At 36.8% G+C, this 23,983-nt stretch overlaps 1 protein-coding gene and 1 long non-coding RNA gene across 3 annotated transcripts in view; one reads left to right on the top strand and one right to left on the bottom strand.

Moving 5' to 3' along the window:
* Nucleotides 1-2,618, top strand: part of COL28A1 (collagen type XXVIII alpha 1 chain) — a 131,839-nt gene extending 129,221 nt beyond the window's left edge. Inside the window, exons 35-36 of the mRNA XM_016133678.2 lie at nucleotides 889-1,061; nucleotides 2,145-2,618. Coding sequence (XP_015989164.2) covers nucleotides 889-1,061 — 173 coding nt within the window. The 3' untranslated portion in view covers nucleotides 2,145-2,618. The remainder of the gene's footprint in view (nucleotides 1-888; nucleotides 1,062-2,144) is intronic.
* Nucleotides 1-23,983, bottom strand: part of LOC118610804 — a 105,920-nt gene that overhangs the window by 62,526 nt on the left and 19,411 nt on the right. Inside the window, exons 2-4 of one of the 2 annotated variants that reach the window (XR_004954088.1) lie at nucleotides 13,969-14,005; nucleotides 10,725-10,766; nucleotides 236-9,062 (exon numbers count right to left, since the gene is read on the bottom strand). The exons of the other annotated variant lie outside the window; for it this stretch is intronic. This is a non-coding gene — a long non-coding RNA (uncharacterized LOC118610804). Of the gene's footprint in view, nucleotides 1-235; nucleotides 9,063-10,724; nucleotides 10,767-13,968; nucleotides 14,006-23,983 lie in introns of those variants that run through there. 2 annotated transcript variants of the gene reach the window in all.

The following is a 23,983-nucleotide window of genomic DNA, read 5'->3' as shown; positions in this document are numbered from 1 at the left end:
TATACATTATTTAGTTATTGTTTTTAAGAGTAAGAGCAGTGAAAGCCCTTTGCTCCTTTCTAATTGGTTTAAGGAGTGTTCAGTTTGTTTTAGGGAATATATGAATTGAGACATACTCCAAATCTGTGGTAATGATTATGGGAGATGGAGAAAGAAATGAAGCTTTTATAACAAATAAACTATCTCATAGAACACAGAAACCAGACGGCATTTGATATATATATATATATATATATTTTGTGGCTTCTCTTACCTTGGAATCACTTCTTCATGTAGGAAACACCTATCAAAGCCCTAAGGCATACCATGAAATAAAAAGGGACTTAACAAATAGTTTTATTGTCGCAGCTTTTTCTTTGCTTTTTTATAGTAGATGCATTTCTAAAATTGATTTGTAAACTGACATAGGTCATGTTTTTTATTATCCTGCAAGAGCTGCTCTATTTAAAATTGTGATATCAATGGTGCTTTCTATGAACAAACTAGAAAGGAATGCATACAGAAGATCAAATCATCTATATTTCAAATATTAATTTGATTTTAAGTCAAATTTGAAGTAAATTAAGAAGTCCTATTTTAATCCTATCAACTAATCTCCACATGAGTTTCAGCCAATAAAGGCTCACAGCATTATACTTTTAAGGAACTGTGCATTTTTAATGGAGTTTCATGAAGATTAAAAACCTTCACTTTCAAAGGAATGAATATCTAATGGTGGAGTTTCAGGTGGTGGAAGAAATGTTTTAGGTATTAGGAATCCTTCTTAAAACAATTTTTAGTTGGTGTGTTTGCGTGCATGGAAAACAAACTTTACAGAGCTTTTAATTTTCATCTTTTTGGTAAAAGAAAAAGTTATAATAATAACACATTATCTTCCTCTCAACCTAGATCCTAGATGTTTAGAAGAACTGAAACCTGGAAACTGTAGCGCATATGTGGTTCGATGGTATTATGACCAGCAGGTCAACTCCTGTGCCCGCTTTTGGTTCAGTGGCTGTAACGGCTCAGGAAATAGATTCAACAGTGAGAAGGAATGTCAAGAAATCTGTATTCAAGGATAAGTAAGTAAATCAACCTGTAATGAGTCAAATGTACATCTTTATCAACAAGCCTAGAAAGAAACTCTATAATTTCAACATATTCACTGAATACATACTTGATTATAACATAATAAAATTTATAATATAATCAAATCTTTACAACCACATTAGGATGTAGATATTATTAACCATTATCACAGATAAAGAAGCAGAGGCTCTGAGAAGCAAGAATTTGTCAATGGTCACCCAACTAAAAAATGGCAGAGCTGGGGTTTGTGACTCAGGGTTGTGCAACCTCAAGACATAGGCCTTGGTATTGACTTCACACCTCGCTATGTGGTCTGATTCCTGTTAATTCCTTTTCTATTATGTTGGATTAAACTCCTTCCCCATTCCTCCCCGGTCCCCTGGTCCCTTCTACCCAATTCAGTCCCCCAAACCCCTCACAGTAGCAAAAGGCAGATCATAGAAAAGGACTTGGGTTTGGGAATTGGAAGCGATGGGAGTATGTTGGTGCATAGGAGGTAGTGAGATAAGAAAAATATCCCTCCTGGGGGAAATCCAGAAAGACGGAATGGTTCTGAGAGATGAGAGGTGCTGGGATAGGAGTTGGGGTGGTGAATGTGGTTAGGTTTTTGCCTCACTTGCCCTGAAAGTAAGATGCCAACATGAATTAAAATGACTTAACTCGATCTGATTAACAATCATAATTCCAACTCCTCCAACATATTTGATAACAAACCTTTATTGTGTGTTTAAACTATATATTGAAAACAAAATCTGTAGTTTAAACAAAGCTTTTCCCACTCTTCCCTTAAAATATGTAAACATGACTTTGAATTTTAGGGGGATGGAATGAGAAGGCAATCAATAGCTGAGAACTATTTAAAGCCCATGTCCATTCTTGAGCAGAAGATTTTAAAGATAGGTCTTACCCTGAAAAATGAGCCACCAAATTGAAATATGACCCAACAGAGTAATAAAGGATTGACTGTCATTTTATAATAACTTTGTGACATCAGTCTGGGAAGATCATCAGTTCTAAGTTGAGCTCAGATAGCATTTGTACATGTCATCTTACAACACACTTTTTTCTTCTTTCAGGCCTGTGACCCTCATCCAAGGTCAGTGGTACAAAAAAGAGCACTCGAGGACAGAGGTGCTGGAAGAACAGCCAACTTAGCAAAAATAATTTTGCACAGTTTGGTTAAGTTTTTGTTATGTAATATTTGATACTACAAAAGAATATATGCAATGCATTTGTAAGTTATAAAACACGATAATATGATGAACACCAGTAAATACATCACACAGAAATAAACCAAATAGAATCAATTCTGTTGAAGCTTCCTGTGTGCCCCCTACCATCCTAGACCCCTGTTTCCTGCCAAAGGTATCCGTCTCAAATTTTGTGTTTACCATTTCAATTTTCTGTTGCTTTTTATATGTAACTTTACATGTAAAACCACATATATCTCTATGTATCTCAAACTAAAGTCTTGCTTATTTTAAAACTTTATAAAAATGGTATCATACTCTAGTCTTTTGCAACTTGCTATTTCCCTCAATATTATAATTAACCCATATGTCTTACCAAATGTAGTTCTAAAATTATCTAAATATATTTCTAAATAATTTATTATTTAGTTTTTTGGAACTTTAGAAAATTTGTTTCATAATATGTAATTCTTTGAAACTTGGTATGTTCTTACATTATAATTCATACACATTCATTTACGTTCACAGTTGTATAATGTTTGTGTGAATATAAATGAACTTATTTAACCACTATCTTGTCTATGACCAATTAAATTGTTTCTATTTATTCTTTTTACTCTTCTATCTGCTGTGAATGCTCATGCACAGCTTTGGGTGCACATGCATGAGTATTTTTCTAAGAGCTAGTCCCAAAAATGGAATGGGTGGATTGCAGGATATGTAAACATTCAAAAATAGTATGTCATACCAAATCAAATTTTTTCCCCAAAATGTTTGAACCAATTCATTATAAACTTTGACCAGTTGTATACAAGAGTTCCTATTACTTGATATTCTATTGACACTGAGTATTGTTAACCTTTTTCATTTTGCTAATAGTAGGTATAAAACGGTATCTTGTTTTAATTTGTCGTTCTCTGGTGACATTTTGCAAAATTTATTTACCATCTGTGCTGCTGCTACTTCTGTGAAATGTTTATAATTGCAGAAGTATTTTCTATTGGATTGTCTTTTCCCTGAATTTCTGGATTTCCTTATATATTCTTAAATCAGATTACTTGTGCATTATTTGTGTTGCTAATATCCTTGTGGCTTGCCTTTTTAAAATGTTACTCTTCTTTTTTAAAATGAACAGAAGTTCTCAGTTTTAATGCAGTCACATTTACCCAAGTTTTTCTTTTGTGGCTGGCACTTTTTGTTCCTTGTTTATGCTGATGAGCCTTCAGCCACTTTTCTTGGGTGAAAAACTCCTCCAGGTGCTCGGCATACCTCCCTAGGTGCCCATCTTCTCTGCTGGTAATTCCTGATGATTCTGTTAGCGCTTTGGTAATATCTAGGTGATTGTTTTTTCTTCATCTTTTTTAGTTGTCCTCAGCATAAAGTGGGTCTGAGCTACATCAAATGGCCATTACTATATATTTTGTTGTGGGTAGGAGAGCCTTGGGCATTTTCATATTCCTAGAAGCCCAGCAACACATTAAAAAGCATATATTATTCACTATATGGATGCTGCAAAGTAGAAAGACCTCTCAGAGTATCTGGCCTGTTGTTGTGCCAGAAGCAGAGGTATTTATATTCCTTTTTTCAAGCTTTTCATGACTTTGTTCACAAGAAGACTGACATGTAAACATGTTGTTATGTTGACGTGGGTGTTTGTCCCTTCGTCTGAAACATCCTTCTGTGACTACCAAATCCTAATATTTCAAGAACAACTTGCGGGCCTCCGCTCCTCCTCTGTGGTACTTTCTCATCACTTGGGCTGTGCCCAACACTGAGGGCCCAAAGCACCTGGCTTATGCTCCACTCCACCCTGAATCGGAACTGCCTTGCACTTAGTGGACAACATTTGCATTGGCTTCCTTTTTCTGCTCTGACAAATCACCACAAATCTGGCTGCTGAAGCAACACAAACATATTATCTTACAGCTCTGTTGGTCAAGAGTCTCATGCGGGTCTCACCAGGCTAAAATCCAAGTGTCAGTGGGGTGGTGGTTCTTCTGGAGGATCTAGGGACGAACCTCTTTCCTTACCTTTTCCAACTTCTAGAGGCTGCCCACATTCGTTGGCTCATGGCCCCTTCCTCTCTCTTTAAAGCCAGCAACAGCGGGTTGCATTTCTTCCATTGACCATTGCTCTGATTCTGACTATAGCTGGGGAATGTTCTTGACTTTCAAAAACTCATATAATTAGACTGGACCACCTGGATAACCAAGGATGACCTCTCCATCTTAAGATCCTTAGCCATAATCACATCTACAAAGTCTCTCTTTTTTTTTCAAGTAAGGAACTATTTACAGGTTCAGGGGATTATGGAATGGACATTGTTGGGAGCATTTTTTTTTTTTTTTTTTTTTTTTTTTTTTTGCTCCAGCACTGCCTGCTCTCTGAGTTTAGGACCAAAGACATGCCTTATTTATGTGTCCTCCTAATTCCTGGAACATAGGAAGAACTCAATAGATTTTTTAAAATATTGGCACTCACTTTTTTTTTTAATTACAGAAATAATTAACTACTTGGAAAAAGGGAATAAAAAAGATCAGAAAAAAACCATACTATTTCAAAAGAAAAATAAAAGTGCTAGGTCGGTGAGTAAAAACTCTCTCATCCAGCTCCACTCTTCCCCCCATGATGATTAGCAAAACAAAGGGCAAAGTCAGAGGGAGTGTTGTTTAGCTAGATAAAGGATCAAAAAGGCTGAATTGAACAATCTGAGAATTAATTCTAGAAAAGAGAATGATGGTTTATGTTTTCATTTTAAGCTAGTTAAAAGGTCAATAGAGATGGGAGAGAGATATAGGACATTTTGTTTCTCTATTTTCAAATGAAAAAAGGACAGACTATGTACAAAATGTGCCAGAAGCAAGGATGTGTACCTGAAGAAGTCTCCATTTTAAATTAAAACAGTGAGAAATTTTTAGTACTTTATCAAGTACTAATGATGCTCAAGAATTTTAACACTAAAAAATGTCCATTGAAATGTTAAAATATTTTAGGTGAGTCATTTCTATCACTTTAATTCAGTTGAAATCTCAGCTTTGCTGACTACAAGAAATGCTCTAATCAGGTGTTTGAAGAGCATGCTAAATTTATAAAATGACAATTAGGCTTGATTTTAGTCTTAATGTTGATCCTAAACACAACAAAAAGTAAATGAAAGAATTAGAGAAAAATATTTGCAAGTAATATGTAAATATGAAACAAAATTGTTTCATATCTCTAATAAACCAAGAGATCTTATAAATCAAGAATAAAAGAAAAAAATTAAAAAATGATAGAGATTGGCAATTCAAAGAAGATGGTCAACAAACATATGACGAGATACTCAGCTTCACTATCTGTCAGAAAAAAATGCATGCTAAGTAGGTCTGGGATGAAGCTGAAATACCCACAAGGGATTCTGCTTAGGAACCCTGGCTGAGAACCAGCAAAAAGACCTCTGAATTATGCCGGCCTTAGGAGAGAGTCTTCTATTGACTATTTGATTTGGAATTTTAGGTGTTCAACTATTTACGCCTTTTCTCCGCAAATCTGTTGTGAATAGCAATGCAAAGATGGATTAATGCTGTTGAAGTGTTCAAGATTTCTCCCCATTTTTACAATATCTTTGAGTACGTCACTAAAATGAACATGTTTTAGAATGTGTATGTGTATGATTGTCAAAACGAGTATAGTCCCAAATCGTATATCACACATATATTTATGGTATTTCAGGTTTTAACAAAAATATTGAACTGATTTGATTTTTAATGCATTATTAATCATTTTATATAAATTAATATCTTTGAAAAATTCTTCATTTAAATAAATTAATTTAAAGTCACACCAGACTCTGGGAGTTAGGAATTTTTGAACCCTGCTTTAATCAGATTAAGGAAATAAGGACTCCTAGAATCTCTAAGAATCCTTAGACTTTTCTAACCCTATGTCTCCTCTATTGCTTTTATACTTCAGACAAATACCCTAATGACTGGGCATTCTTAGGATGAACATTTCTGGTAGGACAATTATCTCCTAGTAGTTTATTCTTTAGATAACACCAATTTCCACTGCTACAATTTAAGCCGATGTCTCCCAGAGTTTCCACCCTAACAACTCCTACTCTGACCTGTGGAGCCTTGCAGAATGCCTGTCTTATTATTTAAGACCGTCGCTATATCCTCCTCTTTTACTAGGGCTGCTTCAACAGCTTCTCCTCCTTCCATGGCTTTTTTATCATCCTGTCCTCTAATTCTGAGCATCCCGCAGTGTGTGAATGTGTTCACAGTGGTGAGAGGAGGAGACTGAAGCAAACCGACATGTCCCTTGCTCTAAATATTATATTCCTATGAAATATAAAAAACCTAAGATGACTGCCACATCAATAGAAGACATGGGAAAATTGCCCTCTATCTTAAAAGCAAACAGAGACTGAGGGATTACAATAGTAGGAATTCTAAATAGTAAATCAGGCTTGTGGATTGCAAAGACAACAACAACTTCCCTCCCTATTTCTCTCTGAAATTGACTGGAGGATTCAATTTTACTTTTGCCATCTTCAAATTTGCCCTTAAACTCCACATTCATAGTTTCTTAACATTATATTTAAATACTGACAGAATTCTCCAGTTATTTCCATCTTAGTGTATTAGTTGGTGTTATCTTAAATTTATTATTTGTCTGTTTTCCCCTCTTGCATCATAGTGAGAAGTGCTATAGTTTGCCAGTATCTGAAAATTGTTTTTATTCTCAAATTGATTTTATAATGAATAAATCACTGCTCAGACTTGCTTTCAGCTGTTTAAAACAAAACAGAACAGAACAGAACAGAACATGTTCCTCATGGGGGAAAAAAAAAACCACAAAACACAAAAATCCAGCAACCCTTGCCTTTATGTAATTGTCTCATCTCTTGTCTTCCAAGGAATGAATATTGGAGTTTGAAGACATTTCCTGTGTGTATTACATTCTTTGTCATTAGACAAATGTTGACAAACAGTAAAATTGATTACAATTGTGCCTCTCTAAATTTTAGAATGTTACTTGATCTTTTCCCAGAGGCCAAGTCTATTCAATTTGCTCTGTATCACTTTACACTTTCACCACAAACCAGCAGCCCCTCTGTATTCCATTTCTCTGTAAATGGTGCAATTCCTCAGCCAGTGACCTCGTCTGGCCTCTGAGAAACATCGCAGACTCTTTCCTCTCCCTTGCTTCCCACGTCCTGTTGCTCGATGACGCTGGTCCATCTTGCATCTTCCTGTTCTTCTCCACCCTCGGTCTGTCACCGCTTGCAAGCTAGCTCCCTTATCCCTCACCTTTGATCTTTATCCACTCAGCGTTGTGGAGTTATAGTAAATCTGACCCGATCATTCTCCCCTTTAAAATGCTACAGGGGCTCTCCATCTTGAGATACAAAGCAAACTTTGTAGCATAGCATTCAAGATCCTTCGGGACCTTACTGCTGCTTACATTTCTAGTTTAGCTCTCCCTCAGGTCCATATACATGTTTTTCATTGGCTGCTTTTGAGAGCACCATTCATTTCCCTTTGAAATTCTCTCTTCCTTCCCTCCCTCTTTGTGTAGGTATATCAGTAGAAAATATTCATAAAGGAAAATTGTAAGGACAAAGATTATGCACTTTAGATAAGTATGTCAAGGTGCCATCCTTAAGGATTGTGCCAATTTACATTCCCCCAACTTATGAGCATGCCTTCTTTTTCATTTCCATATCATTGTTGAGTGTTGTCAGTTATTTGTCTTTACTCATCTGATGGTTGAAAACAGAATCTCAATTTAGTTTTAATCTGTGTTTCTCTCGTTTTTTCATTTCTTTACACTGCGAAATATTTTATATGTGCAAAAGAATGTATGTTTTATATAATTAGATTTTAAAGTAAACAATTACATCAAAGCCTGTGTATCTACCACCTACCTGAAGAAATAGATTATTACTAGTATCGCTGAAGCCCACTCTAAGTTTGTCCCTAAACAGACAAAGCCAAAACCAACTGGAAGATAAATGGTCATGGCGATTTGGGGTGCCCAAGAAAATGCTCTATGATTTTCTAGAGATTACTGTTGCCAACAATGCGTTAAGTGAATCCTAAAGTTATTATGCCCAAAGATGCCCTATGTGAATCCCAGAGGTACCATATCCAAGGATACACCATGAATCCCCAGACATCACTCTTGAATGTAGTACAAAATGGGATAATCTGGGGCACCCAATTCAGTACAAACTCTGAACACTGAACAAATAGGCTGACAGTTCTGTACTAGAACTCTATGTGACCCTAACCCAGCCCTGTGGCTCACAGGGATATAGTGTGAAGTTCTAAATGGCACCAGAAACTTTGTCCAGCACAAGAACTTTCAACTCTTTACCTGATGTTGTGCTTCCCCGCAGCCACTCAGAATGCCAAATGTTAAAACTGGGCGTGGTTATGGAAGGCATTCATTCGGAACTATGCGAAGAACCCAGAAATGTCCGAGTATTGTTTCAAACCCCAGCTCCCTATGTCCATAGAATATGTACAGAGAACAGCAGAGGAAAGCAAAGCTCCACATCATTTTCTATGCTTGAGTCAAGAGCCAGGTTCAGCTCTCTGGCAAGCATGGCTGGACCATGTAGCATCTTTTGGACTTAGGTTGGTTCATCCCAAACAGTTTCTAACCAAATGCCATCTAGCATCTTCCTTCATACCTTGGGAAAGTAAGCAGAGAAATACATTCATTCATTCATTCATTCATTCATTCATTCATATATAAGTTACTTACTGTCTACTATGTGCCAGATGCCATTTCTGCATTTATGAAGCTTATTTTCTAGTGGAGGAAACACAAAAGAGTCAAATACATGTCAAATTGACATTAACTTGAGAAATACTACTATGTGCTCAGTACCATGAAAAAGGTCTGCTGTGCTGCCAGAGCACATAGTAGAGACAATATAGCCAGAGAGAGAAAGTCTTCAAAGTTATGGAAGATTATAACAGTTCATAATTACTTCTTTTTCCTTGCCTTGCTGCCTCTAGATAGGGTGCATTTTTCCATACATCTGACTTTGGGCTTGGCTATTGACTTGCTTTGGCCAATGGAATGTGCACAGATGTGAGGTTGTCATGACTGAGCAGACGCTTTAAATGTGTTTGTGAGCTTTGGCCCTGTGCCTCTTGCTCTGGACCTTCACCAAGAAAATAGCATGGCACCACCTTTGGTTCTGGGATTAAAAGATGCATAGAGCTGAGCCCAGGCAAGCCCAGGTAAAACAAGCCAATCTAGCCAAGCCTAGCAGAACTGGAACCAGCTGCAGTCCTCATGTCATGTGAGTGATAAATAAATGTTTTTTTTCATCAGTCACTTAGATTTGGGGTTGTTTCTTACCACCATGAAAGATGACAAATATGAAGGCTTGCCTTGGCTATATATGGGAAGCTGTAGCCCCTGGCCTGGGTGACATGTGAGAGAAGAGTGAGGCTATAGGAGATGGCTGGGTTTCTTCCCATGTAAAAAAAAAAAAAAAAGGCTCTGACATGGCTACTGTCGCGCTTCTTAGAAGAAGGTAGAGAAAGATGAACAATGTTGCTTCTAACCAAGATGTAGTAACAGGAACTAGATTTATACTCCTTCCTGAAACAACCAAGAACAGACCAAATATAGGGAACAACTCCTTGCAAAATGCTGTAAATCAGCCAAGGAAGAGCAGAAATCCTCAATATGCAAGAAAGAACATGAAGTGAGCCCTAAAATTGCTCCAGCCTGCTGATGTCCAATCTACTGTGCATAGAGGGGGAACTAAGGCAGAATCTGGAAGATTGATGCAAAAGAGCTGAGAGTCCAGGAAGACCAAGGTGGCTAGTGTTCTTAGGATAAGGACAGAGTACTAGAAAGGAGAGAAGTTCACAGAGCAAGAACTTGGGAGATCTATGGAGGGTTCAGCTTGAGTATTCAGCTAAACACTGGTGAGTAAATACGTATAATGAAACTACTCAAAGATGGAAACCAAACCAACTGAAAAGATTAGAGGTAGCAGTGCCAGGTGCTAACACTGGGCCAGGAACAATGCTTGTCACACCAGCTGGACTGGAAAACCTCAAGATTCACAGAGCATTGGGTAGAGTACATATTCTGGGCCATAAAATAAGTGTCAATACATTTAAAAGGATTCAAATCATAACACAAATGTTCTCTTTTTCTTTTTAAGATATATCTTTAAAATTTTATTTAAAACCAACTCTTGGCATTTAAATGGAAAAATTATCAAAACATGTTTATATTATTCTAGTTGAATACTTGGTATCGACACAAAATACCTTAAATTTTGAATTGATTATAACACTGAAAATTTTATCAGTCTTGGCGTGGTCTCTTTTTATATCTTTTGTTAGTTCTGTTCTGATAGTCTTCAGGTGGTTGCTCAGGTTGATTACTCTATAATTTAGTTGTAATTCTGATGGAGCCATGGGAGGAGGTGATCACAGTACCTACCTGCTCCACCACCTTGATTGGAACTGGTACCAAGTATGTTCTCTTATCACAATGAAATTAAATAATAGATCATGAAAAAAATATATTTGAAAAAAAATCTCAAATATTTCCAAACTCTATAAAACATTTCTAGATTCAAAGTTCAAAAAAAGAAATCAAAGAGGGAATTAAAGAGTTTTGGATTAAATGAAAACAAATACATAATGTGGCAAAATTTGTGACAAACTACTAAAGCAGTACTTAGGGGGATATATGTGTCACTAAATAACTATTAGAAAAGAAAGGTCTCAAATCAGTGACTTAAGCATCCATCTTTAAGAAACTAGAAAGGAAGAGAAAATTAATTCTAAATTAAGTAGAAGAAAGGAAATAAGAAAGACCAAAGTGAAAATTAATGAAATAGGAAGGAGAAAACAAGTTGGGTACATATATATTTCAAAATGTATCAAATTCTAAACTTAAAATAAATGCAGTTTATTATATATCAATGATACCTCAAAAAAAGCTATTAAATATTTTCAAAAGTATCTTGTAGGAAAAAGAGCCAGAGAAAGACAGAGACAGAGAGAGTGAGTTGACGCATCTTTGGCCTGAGTGCAAGGTGGAACTCTACAGAGACTAGATACCCCTTATGTGCTTGGAATCTTAGTATTTTAATACTATGCATTGCCCCTGTCTAGAGGTAAATGTAACGACTTTGGTGACCTAAATGTGGTCAATCAAATTAGCATCCCTTATTCTTAGGCAAAGGTGCTGTGGGTTTGAGAGGAGGGTGGAGATGTTATCCTCTTCTTACACTACTTAACTCACAAATGAGCTGGCATAGTTCCAACAATAACTCCAAGTCCTCCTGAATCCCAGTTTTCTTGTCCCCATCTCAGTTAATGCCATCATCATGTAGCCAATCTTCCAAGTTTACCTTCAGCTCTTATCTTTCTTTGAGATTCCGTAAGTCACCAAATCCTACCAACTAGACCACAGAAGTCTCTCTTAAATCTATTCCCTCTTCTACATGCTAATTTCCACTATATTTAAATGTTCTCCTTACTTTTATTAGTTGCTGTGCCCATTAAGACTTCATAGAATCATCAAAAATGTTTTTTTCCTAAGATACAAATCAGATTATTTTCAAAGCTTTACTCCCCATTCCCTAAGTAATGAGGTCCAACCTTCTCAGTAGGGCTTATAATCCCCTTCACAATCCATCTTTTATCCTGTTTCATTATTCCTTCTCCACCTTATGCTCCAGCTGTTCTGCTTAATAACCCCAAATGTACTAAGTTGGGTTTGTTTTTGGTATTTTTGCCTTTGTGTCTTCACGCCTGCTGTTTCTTCTCTCTCTTTTCTGCGTGGCAGACTCCTATGTATTCTATAAGACTTAGCTTAAATATTACATCTTTGATGACACCTTTCCCAACGTTTCAGGAAAATGGCTCCCTTTTGTCTGACTTCTAAATATTACTGCCCTCATGGTGTCTACTAATGACACAAATAAGATGATAACTAATTGTAATCTGGGTCTGATAACTAATGGTAACTAATTGTGACTTGAATTCCTTCAGTGGTGTGGGCTGGGAGAAGTCACAGAAATGCTAGTTTAAAAAGGAAGTAGCAGGAAGAGAGAGGGGCTGCTTAGGTCAAAGTCTGCAGTACCATCTTTCTTGGAGCCACTTAGAGACTAAGAACATTTTGAGAAACACAACAGTAAAATATGAAGAACTGCCATTTTTTTCTTAGAAAAGATATTAGAAGAAGCAGAAGCTATGTCCAAAGCATTTAGAAGCTTGCAATTATTAACCCCACCCACCTAGGGAAGAAATAATTTGCTTCCTGACAGAGGGCCTTCTGTCATTCAGATGGAGACTATAACCAGGCATTTTAAAAGAGGGCTCATGCACCAAGGACAAGAAGGAGATTGGTCATTTCTTTCACTGGCCAGTGTAGCTAAATGCTAAGTAAAAGCCCATGTACATTCTTTTTTGTTAGTGTGAACGTTACAATAAATTTTAATAATTATCCATCATTGTGGGAAAACCAACTAGTATAAGAAATAGAAGTCAGGAGACAAGTTTCTTAATTCACCTCTGCCAAAAAATATTTGCAACTGATTTATCCAATGTGTTTGATAAAGAAAAACAATTTTAAATATCTCAAGATAGCAAAGATTTTCAACTTAACTCTTCAGATAATATTTATATTTCCAGTATCAAAAGGCGCTAGCAAATAATTCTAAGTGAAGTTTTGGCACAAAGAGGAGAAAAGTTTTTACCTTGATATATTTGTTACCTATACTTTCCTAGAACTGTTAATTTCAAATTAATGGATATCTCTTTTAAACCTTTTTTCCCAGTACAAATCCTGCCTCTCCTCAGGTCATTTTGTCAGTACAAATCTTAAATGAGCTTCTTAAATAACTGAATTTACCATAATTTTATTTTGAAAAAAAAAAAAAAAGCCTCTCTAATTAATTACTATAAGATATTGGATGGTATCATTTAATTTCCTGAACAATCAAATATAAAATAGTCATGGACATGTTAAAAGTCTTGACTAGTCTGGTACTTTATATATGCATTTTTAGTTTCTACTTCCACAATAAAAAATCTTTATTTTATTTCCAATTCAAACAACATTGTAATGGCCTTTCACAGGGAGAGCTTTTTTATTGTTTATATTCTCATCATTTTAGAAAGAATGTATCTTTCTAGACAAGTTCTTTAGTAAATAAACTTTTCTTTTTTAACTTAAAAAAATAACCTATTTAAAATTAGAGACTTTTCTTCCAGTTAATAATTTGGTTGGGCAAATCCTACTGCTAGAAACAATGAAATTATTGCAAAAAAATAGAACAAAAATTCTGAAAAGCATCAAACTGCTAATGAGATATTGAGGGATAACAAGGCTAAAAATCTAAGGAAAAATGGGAAATTAGAATCATCATGAGAACACTGGAGCTGGTTCTGCCACACAACACTTGTAATTTCAGAATGTCTTAAACTTTAGCTTTGGTAGCTTCTGAGGATGAAAAGGACAAAATATAAAGTTCTGGACCACATGAGATGGGGAATTTAATAGGAAGGGGATAATGACTGCAAAGGGACATGAAGGAATTTTAAGGGTGATAAAAAGTATTCTATATTTGAAGATATAGTAGTCATCTCAAATTAGGTGAAAAAAAAAAATCAACTTACAGATCCAAGAAGCTAATGGACCCAAAACAGGATAAATACAAAGAAAAACATACCTAGTCACAGCACGGTCAAACTGCTGAAGCCAAAAATCTTAAAAGCAACAAAAGAAAAATGTCACATTATATACAGGGAAGCAACAATATGATGAACAACTGATTCTAAGCAAAAACAATAGAGGTCAGAAGGCATTGTCACAACAGGTTCAGAGAGCTGAAAGAAAATATCTGTCGATAGAAACAATCTACAAGATTACAAATGTACCTAATTTCAACAAGCCAAGAAAAATGAAAGTCTTATATTTTTATATTTAATTCATGCAATTCTTAACCACCTATAACATGGTTAAATTTGGTACACAAATTTAAACAAAATAGCATGGTGATTCATAGTGGTCATTAAATAATGCACTCTTTTTTGTTTGTTTTAATAGAGATCAAATCATAAAAGAAATAGCAGTTTTATGAAAGTGAGTATATGAGATCTCCCAGGAAGGATTATAAAGTGGGAAGAGTAGAGTCCAAGGACATGTTTCCCAAGTAACAGCAATGTTAGATGATTGAAAATCAAAGAGTAACTTACCAAGGATCCCCACAGGGAGAGACCCCGGGGTCAGAAGTGTGGTGTCTGAGCACAAAAGACAAAGCAGGAAGTCAACGTTGCTAAATGCTACCAAGAAATTTGGTAAGATTTACATCAACTGAGTCCACTGAATTTAACAGAATGGTCATGGAGATTTTGGCAAAAACACTCTTGGAAGAGTGAATGTTAGGGCTGGAGCTGAGTACAGGAGAGAATGGGAAATAAGGACATGAAGAGAGCAAACACAGTGTGGTCTTTCAAGTAGTTAGGGGGGAATTAAGAGGAAAAAGGCAAGAGAGGATATAGGCGTATCAGTACAAACAACCCTAAAAATCAGTGTCTTAGAACAACAGCATTTGTTATCACTCATGTAACTATGGGTGAATTGGGTGGTTCTGCTGATCTGGGTCTGGCTATGCTCACTAGATTGTCTGGGGTCAGCTGAGGGCTGGCTCTTCTAGGATGGTCTTCCAGTTTTGAAAATTGGTTTTCTGTTGGCTGGGATGATGAAGATGACTAGACTTGTTTCTCTCATCATCCAGCATGCTCGTTCACATGGCAACGGCAGGGTTGGTTATAAGAGGCAGCAGAAGTCTGCAAGATTTCTTGAGACCTAGTCATGAATTGTCACATCATTATGCTGCATTCTATTATCTTAAGTGAGTCACAAAGTCAGCCAAGATTCAAGGGAAGAGAAAGAGATTTACCTCTTGAGAAGAGAAACTGCAAAGTCTCTTTGCAAAGCGCACTGGTAAGAGTGAAGAATTGGGGCTGTTTTTTGTAATTGCTCTGCCACAAGACATAAAGCCTGGTTTTTATATTTGTCTTGCTTTTACTGGAACAGATTTGACTATATTTAAATGATGCTGGAGAAGGAGAGGTTAAAGATATGAGAGAGAGGAGATAATTGAAAGAAGAAATTTCCTGAAGTGGAGGGAGGGCATATGATCTCTGCAAAAGTGGAAGGATTAGAGGCACCAGTTCCATTGCAACGTGTGGGAAGAAGGAAAAGATGGGCGGAGGCAGAGTGATGTGTTGAGTTAGTGGTAAGAAGGTAAGCGAATTGTTGTCTGATGGCACTTTTTCACTAAGAAGGAGGCAAAATAATTTCTCAAGAGAGGAGAGATGGAAAACTTGCATGTCTATATATGAAAAAGAACATAACTAAAGAAATAGTTAAGTCCAGTTGAGATTTGAGACCATGACTTTAAAGTTTCACCAATTAACATGATGCGATTTTCAACTACATTAAGGTTCTGTCAGGACCTAGGGCAGACTGCCCCAAATATCCCACAATGGTATATTGATTATTTTGAATTAAAGTTACTTGACAAGCAGCCAGTGTAAGAAGGACATGTTTACCCTCTTTTGTCTCCTGGACTGTAGGAAATAAATCTCCCCTGTGAAAGGTGTCCTCCGCCCCCATTCCATGAGGACTGAGAAGACAAACCTATCACTAGAGCTAAGAGGTTAAGGGCTAAAGAGCCTCTATAAACAAACTTTGTTGCCTCTTTATTAATTCACTGCCCAGGCCCAATCTTTGTTTAAATTTCTCACTCATGAATAAAAATTTGCTTAGATTTCTTTCTAATGTGCGCTAACTTTTTTTGTCCTGTCAATTCTTCACAAATTTATTGTGGGTTTTTATTTGGGGTGAGGGGCTCTAAAAACAGTATAAAACACTGGCTGGTTCATCATTTCTCTGAGCATCGATTATGATTCTCCCATGTAAAAATATCAAGTTGTTTCTTTTTCTCCTGTTAACCTAATCTGTGTCAATTTTATTTTAGTCTAGCTGCAAGAACTTAAGAAGGTGGGTGGGCAGTGGGGGGTAAGGGTGGGACTTTCTCTTTTCTCTGACAGTGCTTAGGTGTAGGGATGGAAGAGAAAGACTGTTCGAATTCATTGGGGTTTGAGATTTTGCTAGACCAATGAATTAGAAGGACAATGGGAAAGGATGTGGATAGAGAGTGGTAAATGGCTCATGAACTATAAAGCAGACTGAGAAAGAAGCAAATATAGAAAGTGATTGTACTAGTTTGCTAGGGCCATCATAATACTACTACTATCTAGGGGGCTTAAACAATAGAAATTTATGTTCTTAGTTCCGGAGGCTAAGAGTCCAAGATCAAGGTGTCAGCAGATTTGGTTTCTTCTGAAACCTCTCTATTTGGCTTACATCTTCTCACTGTGGTTTTACATTACCTTTCTGCTGTGCACAAACATGTCTGTGTCCCAATTTCCTCTTTTTATAAGGACATCAGTCATGTAGGATTAGGGCCCATCCATATAACCTCATTTTACCTTAATTTACCTTTTTAAAAGCCATATGTCCAAATAAAGCCACATTCTGAGGCACTGGAAATTAGGACTCCAACATACGAATTTTGGAGGAACATAATACAACTGAAAAAAGTAATAATAGTTGGGAAGTAAATGGATTCGGTGACGAGTGGCTTTGTTGAAGTCAAAGAACCAATATCATGGGAATGGATTTTAAAAGAATTGAAAGAAAACAATTTTGGTTAAAGGGTGGAATGCCTAAATTTATTACTTCAGCTCTTCAAGTCATGACGATACTCAAGACAAGGCCATGAAAGTGTAGCGAAGAAGAAAGAGTGCTTATGAACTCAAGAGGCCAGGGTTTTGAAGGGGTTTTCCACACAAAAATGGAAGTCACTTAAGTTGAAGCAGAACTTAAGTGGGCAGAGGGTACTGAAAACAAGGGTATGGGTCATGTCAAGACTTTGAGACAATTAGTCCTCCAAGCCCTTTAGGAGAGGTCAAATATAAAGTGGAAAGGGAGACTCTGGTCCCTCTGGAGCCTCAGACAGGCTTGAGTATGAGGATTCAGGAGGAGAAGCCTTGATAAAAGACTCTCTGAGCCTTAGAGATGCTCCAGGAATGAGAGGTCTGTGGGATGGCTGCTGCCTGTGGAAGGGATGGTGGAGCAGGCGGGAGGCCCCCTTTAAGCTGAATTTAGATTGTAAAATTCATTACTCCTTACTTTGCACCATTCCTATCAGCACACAGCAATAAATACTGAAATATTAGGAAAATAAATGGTACTCTTCATGTTGTTGAATCACATATTTTGAATGTTATTCCATGGATTTACCTTTCCAGTGCCTTATTACCATAGTTACTATAGTAATACTATGTATAACCATATACATAGTTAAGTATATGAGACACCTAGGCCGACAGTAGGACAGAAATTCAAAACAGGAGAGTCCTGGAGCTTTCTTCTGATTAGTAATAATAATAACAGCATATATAAAGTGAATGCATATTATGTGCCAAATCCTAGTCTAAGCTTGTATTAATTTATTTAATTTTTATAACAATCTGCCTTTTCAATTAACTTTTAGGTGCTCTATATTTTGAATGAGTTAGTTGTAAGTATAGAAAAAATTCTTCTCCATCTATTCTGTGGATTACCTGTCCACTCTCTTAATAGTAGTGCCTTTCATGTTCTCAATCTTATGTTATACTCTTATTTATCAGTTTTCTTGCTTGTAAACTTTTCCTATTCTGTTTAAGAAATCTTTGCTTATTCTTAATTAATAAAGATGTTCTCCTCCTATTATTATTCTAAAACTTTTATTGCTTTACATTTCATATTTAACTCCATTTTATTTAATTCTATTTGGAATCGACTTTCAGGTATGCTATAAAGTGAAAATCAAGATTTCTGCTCCCTCCCCCCCATATTTCTATCCAGTTAACTGTGTCTCATTTATCGAAGTGACTATCCCTTCCCCACCAAACAGCAGTGTCACCTTTGTCATAAGGTAGGCAGACATGGGTGATATGTTTCTGCATTCTCTATTCTATTCCATTGCTTTATTTGCTATTTCGAGGTTACCATTATTAACTCAATTTTATAAATGAAAAAACTTAAGCACAGGAAGTTTAAGTAATCTTAGGCCCTAGATCACATTACTAGTAAGTCTATCCTGTTAATCAAATACTTGTGTCTTAAGAGCAAGTTTATTAGAAGTTACTATGTCTAAGGAAGTCCTTGAATTGATTCTTCAAAGAATACTCCCCATATTGGGATCTGGCATTAGGAATTAACAGAAGAAGCTTCAACTCAAAGATACATGAGTTTGAATCACCATTCCATTCGTTAGCAGTAAGAATACAGACAATTAGGCACTCTGAAATGTTTTTTTTGTCTATAAAATGAGAAAAATAATACCTATCTAGTAAGTCTGGACAAAAAAAACAAATCAGACCATGTATATATAACCTAGCACATAGTGCTAAATAATGATATTTGTTTCTTAATCACTTGACAATATCTTTTTGTCAAGATATTCACAGGTAAAATTTCTAGAATATTACTTTCTGAGTAGTTTTGGTGTGTTTAGTGAGTTATTGTTTGGTTTGCTTTGGGAGTTGTCTCTAATTTGAATCTCACTAAGAAAATTAAATAGGTGGATATCAATATCTAATGGCACAGAAAAAAGAAGGAAGGACAGACTGAGGGAACAAACAATCAACAGTTTTGGCTGGATATCATCCTGGCTAGTCGTGTCTCTATTTTCACTCTACTTTGCAAATATTAGGTATCTTGTGATTATGGATAAAAAATACACAGAAAGGTCCCAACTTGCTTGAGGCTAATTGTTAGATCAATAGCCAATTAGGATGCATGGCTTGTTCCTTGGCTCAAACGCTCCTGTAGCCTAAACTGCTGTGAGGCAATCATGATCATTGAAACAGTTTTTGGAGGCAATTAATACCTCCAACAAAAACAGATCCTCTTAAAAAAACATGTTTTTCTTCCCCTTCCTCCCTCTCACCTTTTTACTTCTTCTAATTCTATGTTTTCTCATCTCGATTTTCCCCATTTCCTCTTTGTCTTCTTCCTGTGGTTTAGACCCACCTGCATATGATGCCCAGTGGAATTTCCCTCCAGCCTAAGGAAATGCTGCATCAACAACAAGCAGCTTGAAGGAAATGAACTGAGCCTGGACCAGTCAGTACACGCACAGCAATAGTAAATCCTACTCACGTGTCTTTCCAAAATTATCTCCATTCAAGAGATAGTTCACAATTCTCAAGATATCTGCAAAACAGGATTATTTTAAATTTATCTTTAAACTGCGTACAGTGGCACTCATCCTGTCCCAGCAGAGGCAGTAGCGGCATACCAGCTCACAGCCCCATCTGGTGTCTGGATTCACCTCTGCTGTGGACAGATGCATCAGGCTGTCACAGACTAATGCAGGCAGACTTTTGCATCATCCCGCCAAGTCCTCTCGCCCTGATTCCAGGCTCCTAGGGCATTCTTCTAATTATAATTCCCATGAGATATCCCCATGCATTTCTTATTTGCCTAGTATAGAATAGGAGAGACTAAAGTGTCTTTATTTCAGTAATTTTTTAAAGACTCGAGCTAATGGCACTCTTCTGAGGAACTGAGAGAAAAGAAACATAGGAAAAGAAGCACAGGATTTGCCCTGGAGTCATATTTCAAACTGATGGTTAATATGCAGAAGTCATCTAACTGCAATCAAACATTTAATTTCAGAATATATAAAGAATATGTGAAGACTATTTTTTTAAAAACCCAGAACGTAAGTCTTATGCTACCATTTTTTCCCCTCCTTGTAGAATCTGAGACTATTCTGTGGCTTTATTAAATTGTATATGCCTCAGGCTCTGTTTTTTAATAATTTCATATCCCCTGGAATTTTGATTCTGAACCATTCTAGGATCTAATGGCACACTGGAATTTTAAGCATGTGAAGAACATAATCGAAAAACTTAGATTCTGGTTGCCTCCCCCAATACTTCAGAAAGCAGTTACAGACATGTCTGGCACCACCTAAAATTCAGAGCCCTCCACACTTTGAGCAGAATGAAGGGTTTTTTAACCTTTGTGTCCTGGCCAAAGACAATGAAAAGGGTTTATGCTTCAAAGTAGATAAAAATACAAAAATAGGAGTAGAGGGAGCCTTTTGATTCAGAACAGGGCACAAGTCTCTCAGATTTAGAACAGGTGAAACTGATGGTAGCTTTCTTTACTCCCTAGACAGGGTCTTGAAAAAAGGACTAGAAAACAAAAGGTGTTGTCTGGCATCTAGAACTGGGCATTTCTGAAAGTCCCAAGTCTCTGCCTTACCCATGAGTCTATCTGCCCTCAGCCCTCCTGTCCCTTCCTTACCACTGTTGTCAGGGAGGGGAAGAAAAGTCTGCCAGAACTACTGTCAAGGGCTCATAATTCTAGGAGGTATGTATGTTAGCATGCCAATTCCTAGAATTCCCTTCTTGTTGCCAGTGGCTTCTCAGCATTGCCTGGGGGATAGAGGCTCAGTTAGAAGTCTGACTCTGAGGAGCCGGTGCTGCATGCAGCTGCACGATCAAATCCCAATGCCACTGTGAGAAGGGAGGTTTTACCTTGGCATAGGCCTATGCATTATCCAGTCCATCACCAGACAGCTCCATCTATTACAGATGTAACTATAGTCTACTTAAAAATCTAGAGCTTAATTCCAGACACAAAAAGACAAAAACTATATGATTGCACTTATATGACATACTTAAAGTGGTCAACGTCATAAAGACAGAAGCATAATGGTGGTTGCTAGGGAGTGGGGGGAGAGGAGACTGACCAGTTATCGTTTAATAGGTATAAAGTTTCAGATTTACAAGATGAAAAGAGATACGGGAATGGATGGTGGCGATGGCTGCATAGTAATGTGAATATATTTTCTACCACTGAACTGTACACTTAAAAATGGTTAAGATGGTAAATTTTATGTTAGGTGCATTTTAACACAATAAAAAAGAAAAAAATCTGGAACTTAATTAACATAAAGTTGTAAGTGAAATATTGATTTCATGTCCTTAGGCAACAAGTTTACTGGGAGACTAAATTTAGCTGTGTGTGCTGGGCAAATGAGGATGGATGACGAGTTAAATTGCTTTAGGCCATGTGACCTCAGACTCAGTTCCAGGGGAAATCAAATTCCTAACTGCTATGCAAGAGGGACAATGTGTAAAGAGAAAACAAACAGGACTAGCGCACGCCAGCGCCGCCAACATGCTAACTTACATACTAAACTTTTGCCTTCTTACTGTCCTTGTGTAACTCAGAAAAGCAAGTACACAGCCTGGCAGCAGAGTGTATGCTCTTCTCTTCTCAGGCTGTAGCTCCTCAAGGTTGGAAACCATGCTTTTTCTTCTGTGTATCTTGAGCAATGATGTTTAACAGTTATAGAGGGAATGGACACAATTTGAAGTAGAAATCAGTGCAATTGTTTTCTTTCTAGAATATTTTGAATAACAAAAGAAATTAGAGAACTTTCAGAAAATAACTACCATGGGTCAAAATCCTTTTTTCTTCTCTAATATGTATGATGGTTAATTTTATGTGTAAACTTGGCTTAGCTTTGGTGCCCAGATGTTTGGTCAAACACTAGTCTAGGTGCTATTGTGAATATATTTTTAATATTTAAATCAATAGACTTTGAATAAAGCAGATTACCCTCCATAAAGTGGGTGGGCCTCAACCAATCAGTTGAAGACCTTAAGATAAAAGACTGAGGTCCCCTGAGGAAGAAGAGATTCGCTTCCAGACTGCCTTTAGACTTGAGCTGCAATATCAGCTCTTTTCTGGGTTGGCCAGCCTGCCCGCCCTGCCAGTTTTGGATTTACCAATTCCCACAATCGGTGAGTCAATTCCTTAAAATATGTATATACATCTTATTGGTTCTGTTTCTCCGCAGGACCATAACTACTACAAAATGTAAGAGTTACCTTTTGAGAACATAATTGGGAGCTGACGCTGAATATATTGGTGCTGTTCTTAAAATGTTAAGGCTATAAGAACAACTTCTAAGTGGAAATGTGGGAAGCTCCTGGACATTTAATCCCCTAATTGAGTACACATAAAAGTTCTTCAGTATGATCATGCTGTATCTCATGTTCAGCCACTGACTTTCTTTTAGAGGGAAGATCAAATGTGCCCTGCACTTAGTTTACTAACCGATTAGCTGGAAAGGCAAAAGTGGAATTTAATCAGAGAGGCACATACAAACAAGTGAGAACATCTAGTTTTTTCCCCCTCTGACAGCCTAGATTCAGTCAACAATTAAATTTTTATTGAATGCTGACTATATTTAGAATACGAACTTAAATGTCGTTGTGACTGAAAAGAAGTAAAAGCATTGCATCCCCACAGAGTCTACTTGCTAAAGGAGTAAGTTTAAGTCCACATGCGGGCAATGAATCAATTATAATTATATAATTCATAAAACTTATCATTGTTTGGGGATGTCAGGTATTAACTAAATGAACCTTTCTTATAATGTAAGCTTTTTCATTCAACATCGAATTTTATTTTAACTTAAAAAAAAATTGGAGGTTTGTATGAGGTATGTTTATATGCCATTATTTTAAAAATCCCCAAAGGTTGCTATATCAGTTAACCATCTTTATTTATAACTCCAAGGTTGACTTAATTGAACTGTTGGGAAATACCTTAGGGAGTTTCAGATGAACCAAACCTAAACTCTTCTTCTTAAGACTTACATTCTAACTTACATAAAGTTCATGTTTCTTATAAATCTTAAAAGTGTATTGTTTACTAGTTATCACTGAATCCCAGGCCTTCATTTTACAAATGCCAGAACTCAGTTCCTGGATGTAGAATGATTTGTTCACAATACCTACAATACCTAGCTAGTTATTTTAGCTAGTTCCACAGCTAGTTACACAGTAAAATTACTACTCAAAACTAGTTCTTCTAACTTCAAAAAATGTGTTGCTATTGCTTTAACTGCCCCAGGTTTTTGCTCTGGGTGCCTAGACATGGGGCAATTGACCTGCAAGGAATCCTTCGCACACAGCCCACTCCCAAAGGTTGGTCCAGTTTGGTTCCAGCCTCAGGGTGCTGTCCATCCTGTGGTTTGTTAAGGCCTCAAAGTATGACAGTGAAGAAGCATTAATTTCCAGCTTTTCTGGCTTAAGGTCATTCCTGGGTTACAGGTATCTAGAAGGATGGATCAGCTTTGAGTCAGACCTGTGGGTTTGGTTGACTCTGGCCAGTCCAATTACAATAACAGAAACTCAACTTCTTTTCTGCACAGAGTATATAGAAAATACATTAGAAATATGAGTTCAATAGCAATAGCTACTTGCAAAACTGTGGGCTCTTAAAGTTTAGTTGAAACTGAAGAGCTGTCCAAGGAATTCTTAACCCAAGTGTCTTAGGATCTTAAACTTAAATTTAATCAAACTTCTTCCTCCCTTCCCCATGATCTGAAGATCTAAATAGGTCCTCCCCAGTCCTCTGTACTCTGGAGGCAGACTGTAATTTAAGAGAAATCCAAGGCAAGTTTCATTAGGATATATACCCATTTCCATGCATAATGCTAGAAGCACTGTTTTATAATTACCACTATTATTAAAACACCAATTCCTCTTTAGGTTAATATCGAATCTCATTTGTAATTTTTACAATGCAATTTCTTC

This window comes from Rousettus aegyptiacus, unplaced genomic scaffold (genome assembly GCF_014176215.1).
Source record: "Rousettus aegyptiacus isolate mRouAeg1 unplaced genomic scaffold, mRouAeg1.p scaffold_m13_p_13, whole genome shotgun sequence".
Classification (NCBI taxonomy): Eukaryota; Metazoa; Chordata; class Mammalia; order Chiroptera; family Pteropodidae; genus Rousettus; species Rousettus aegyptiacus.
The sequence above is the reverse complement of the archived record's forward strand: the minus strand, read 5'-3'. Positions and strand labels throughout refer to the sequence as shown.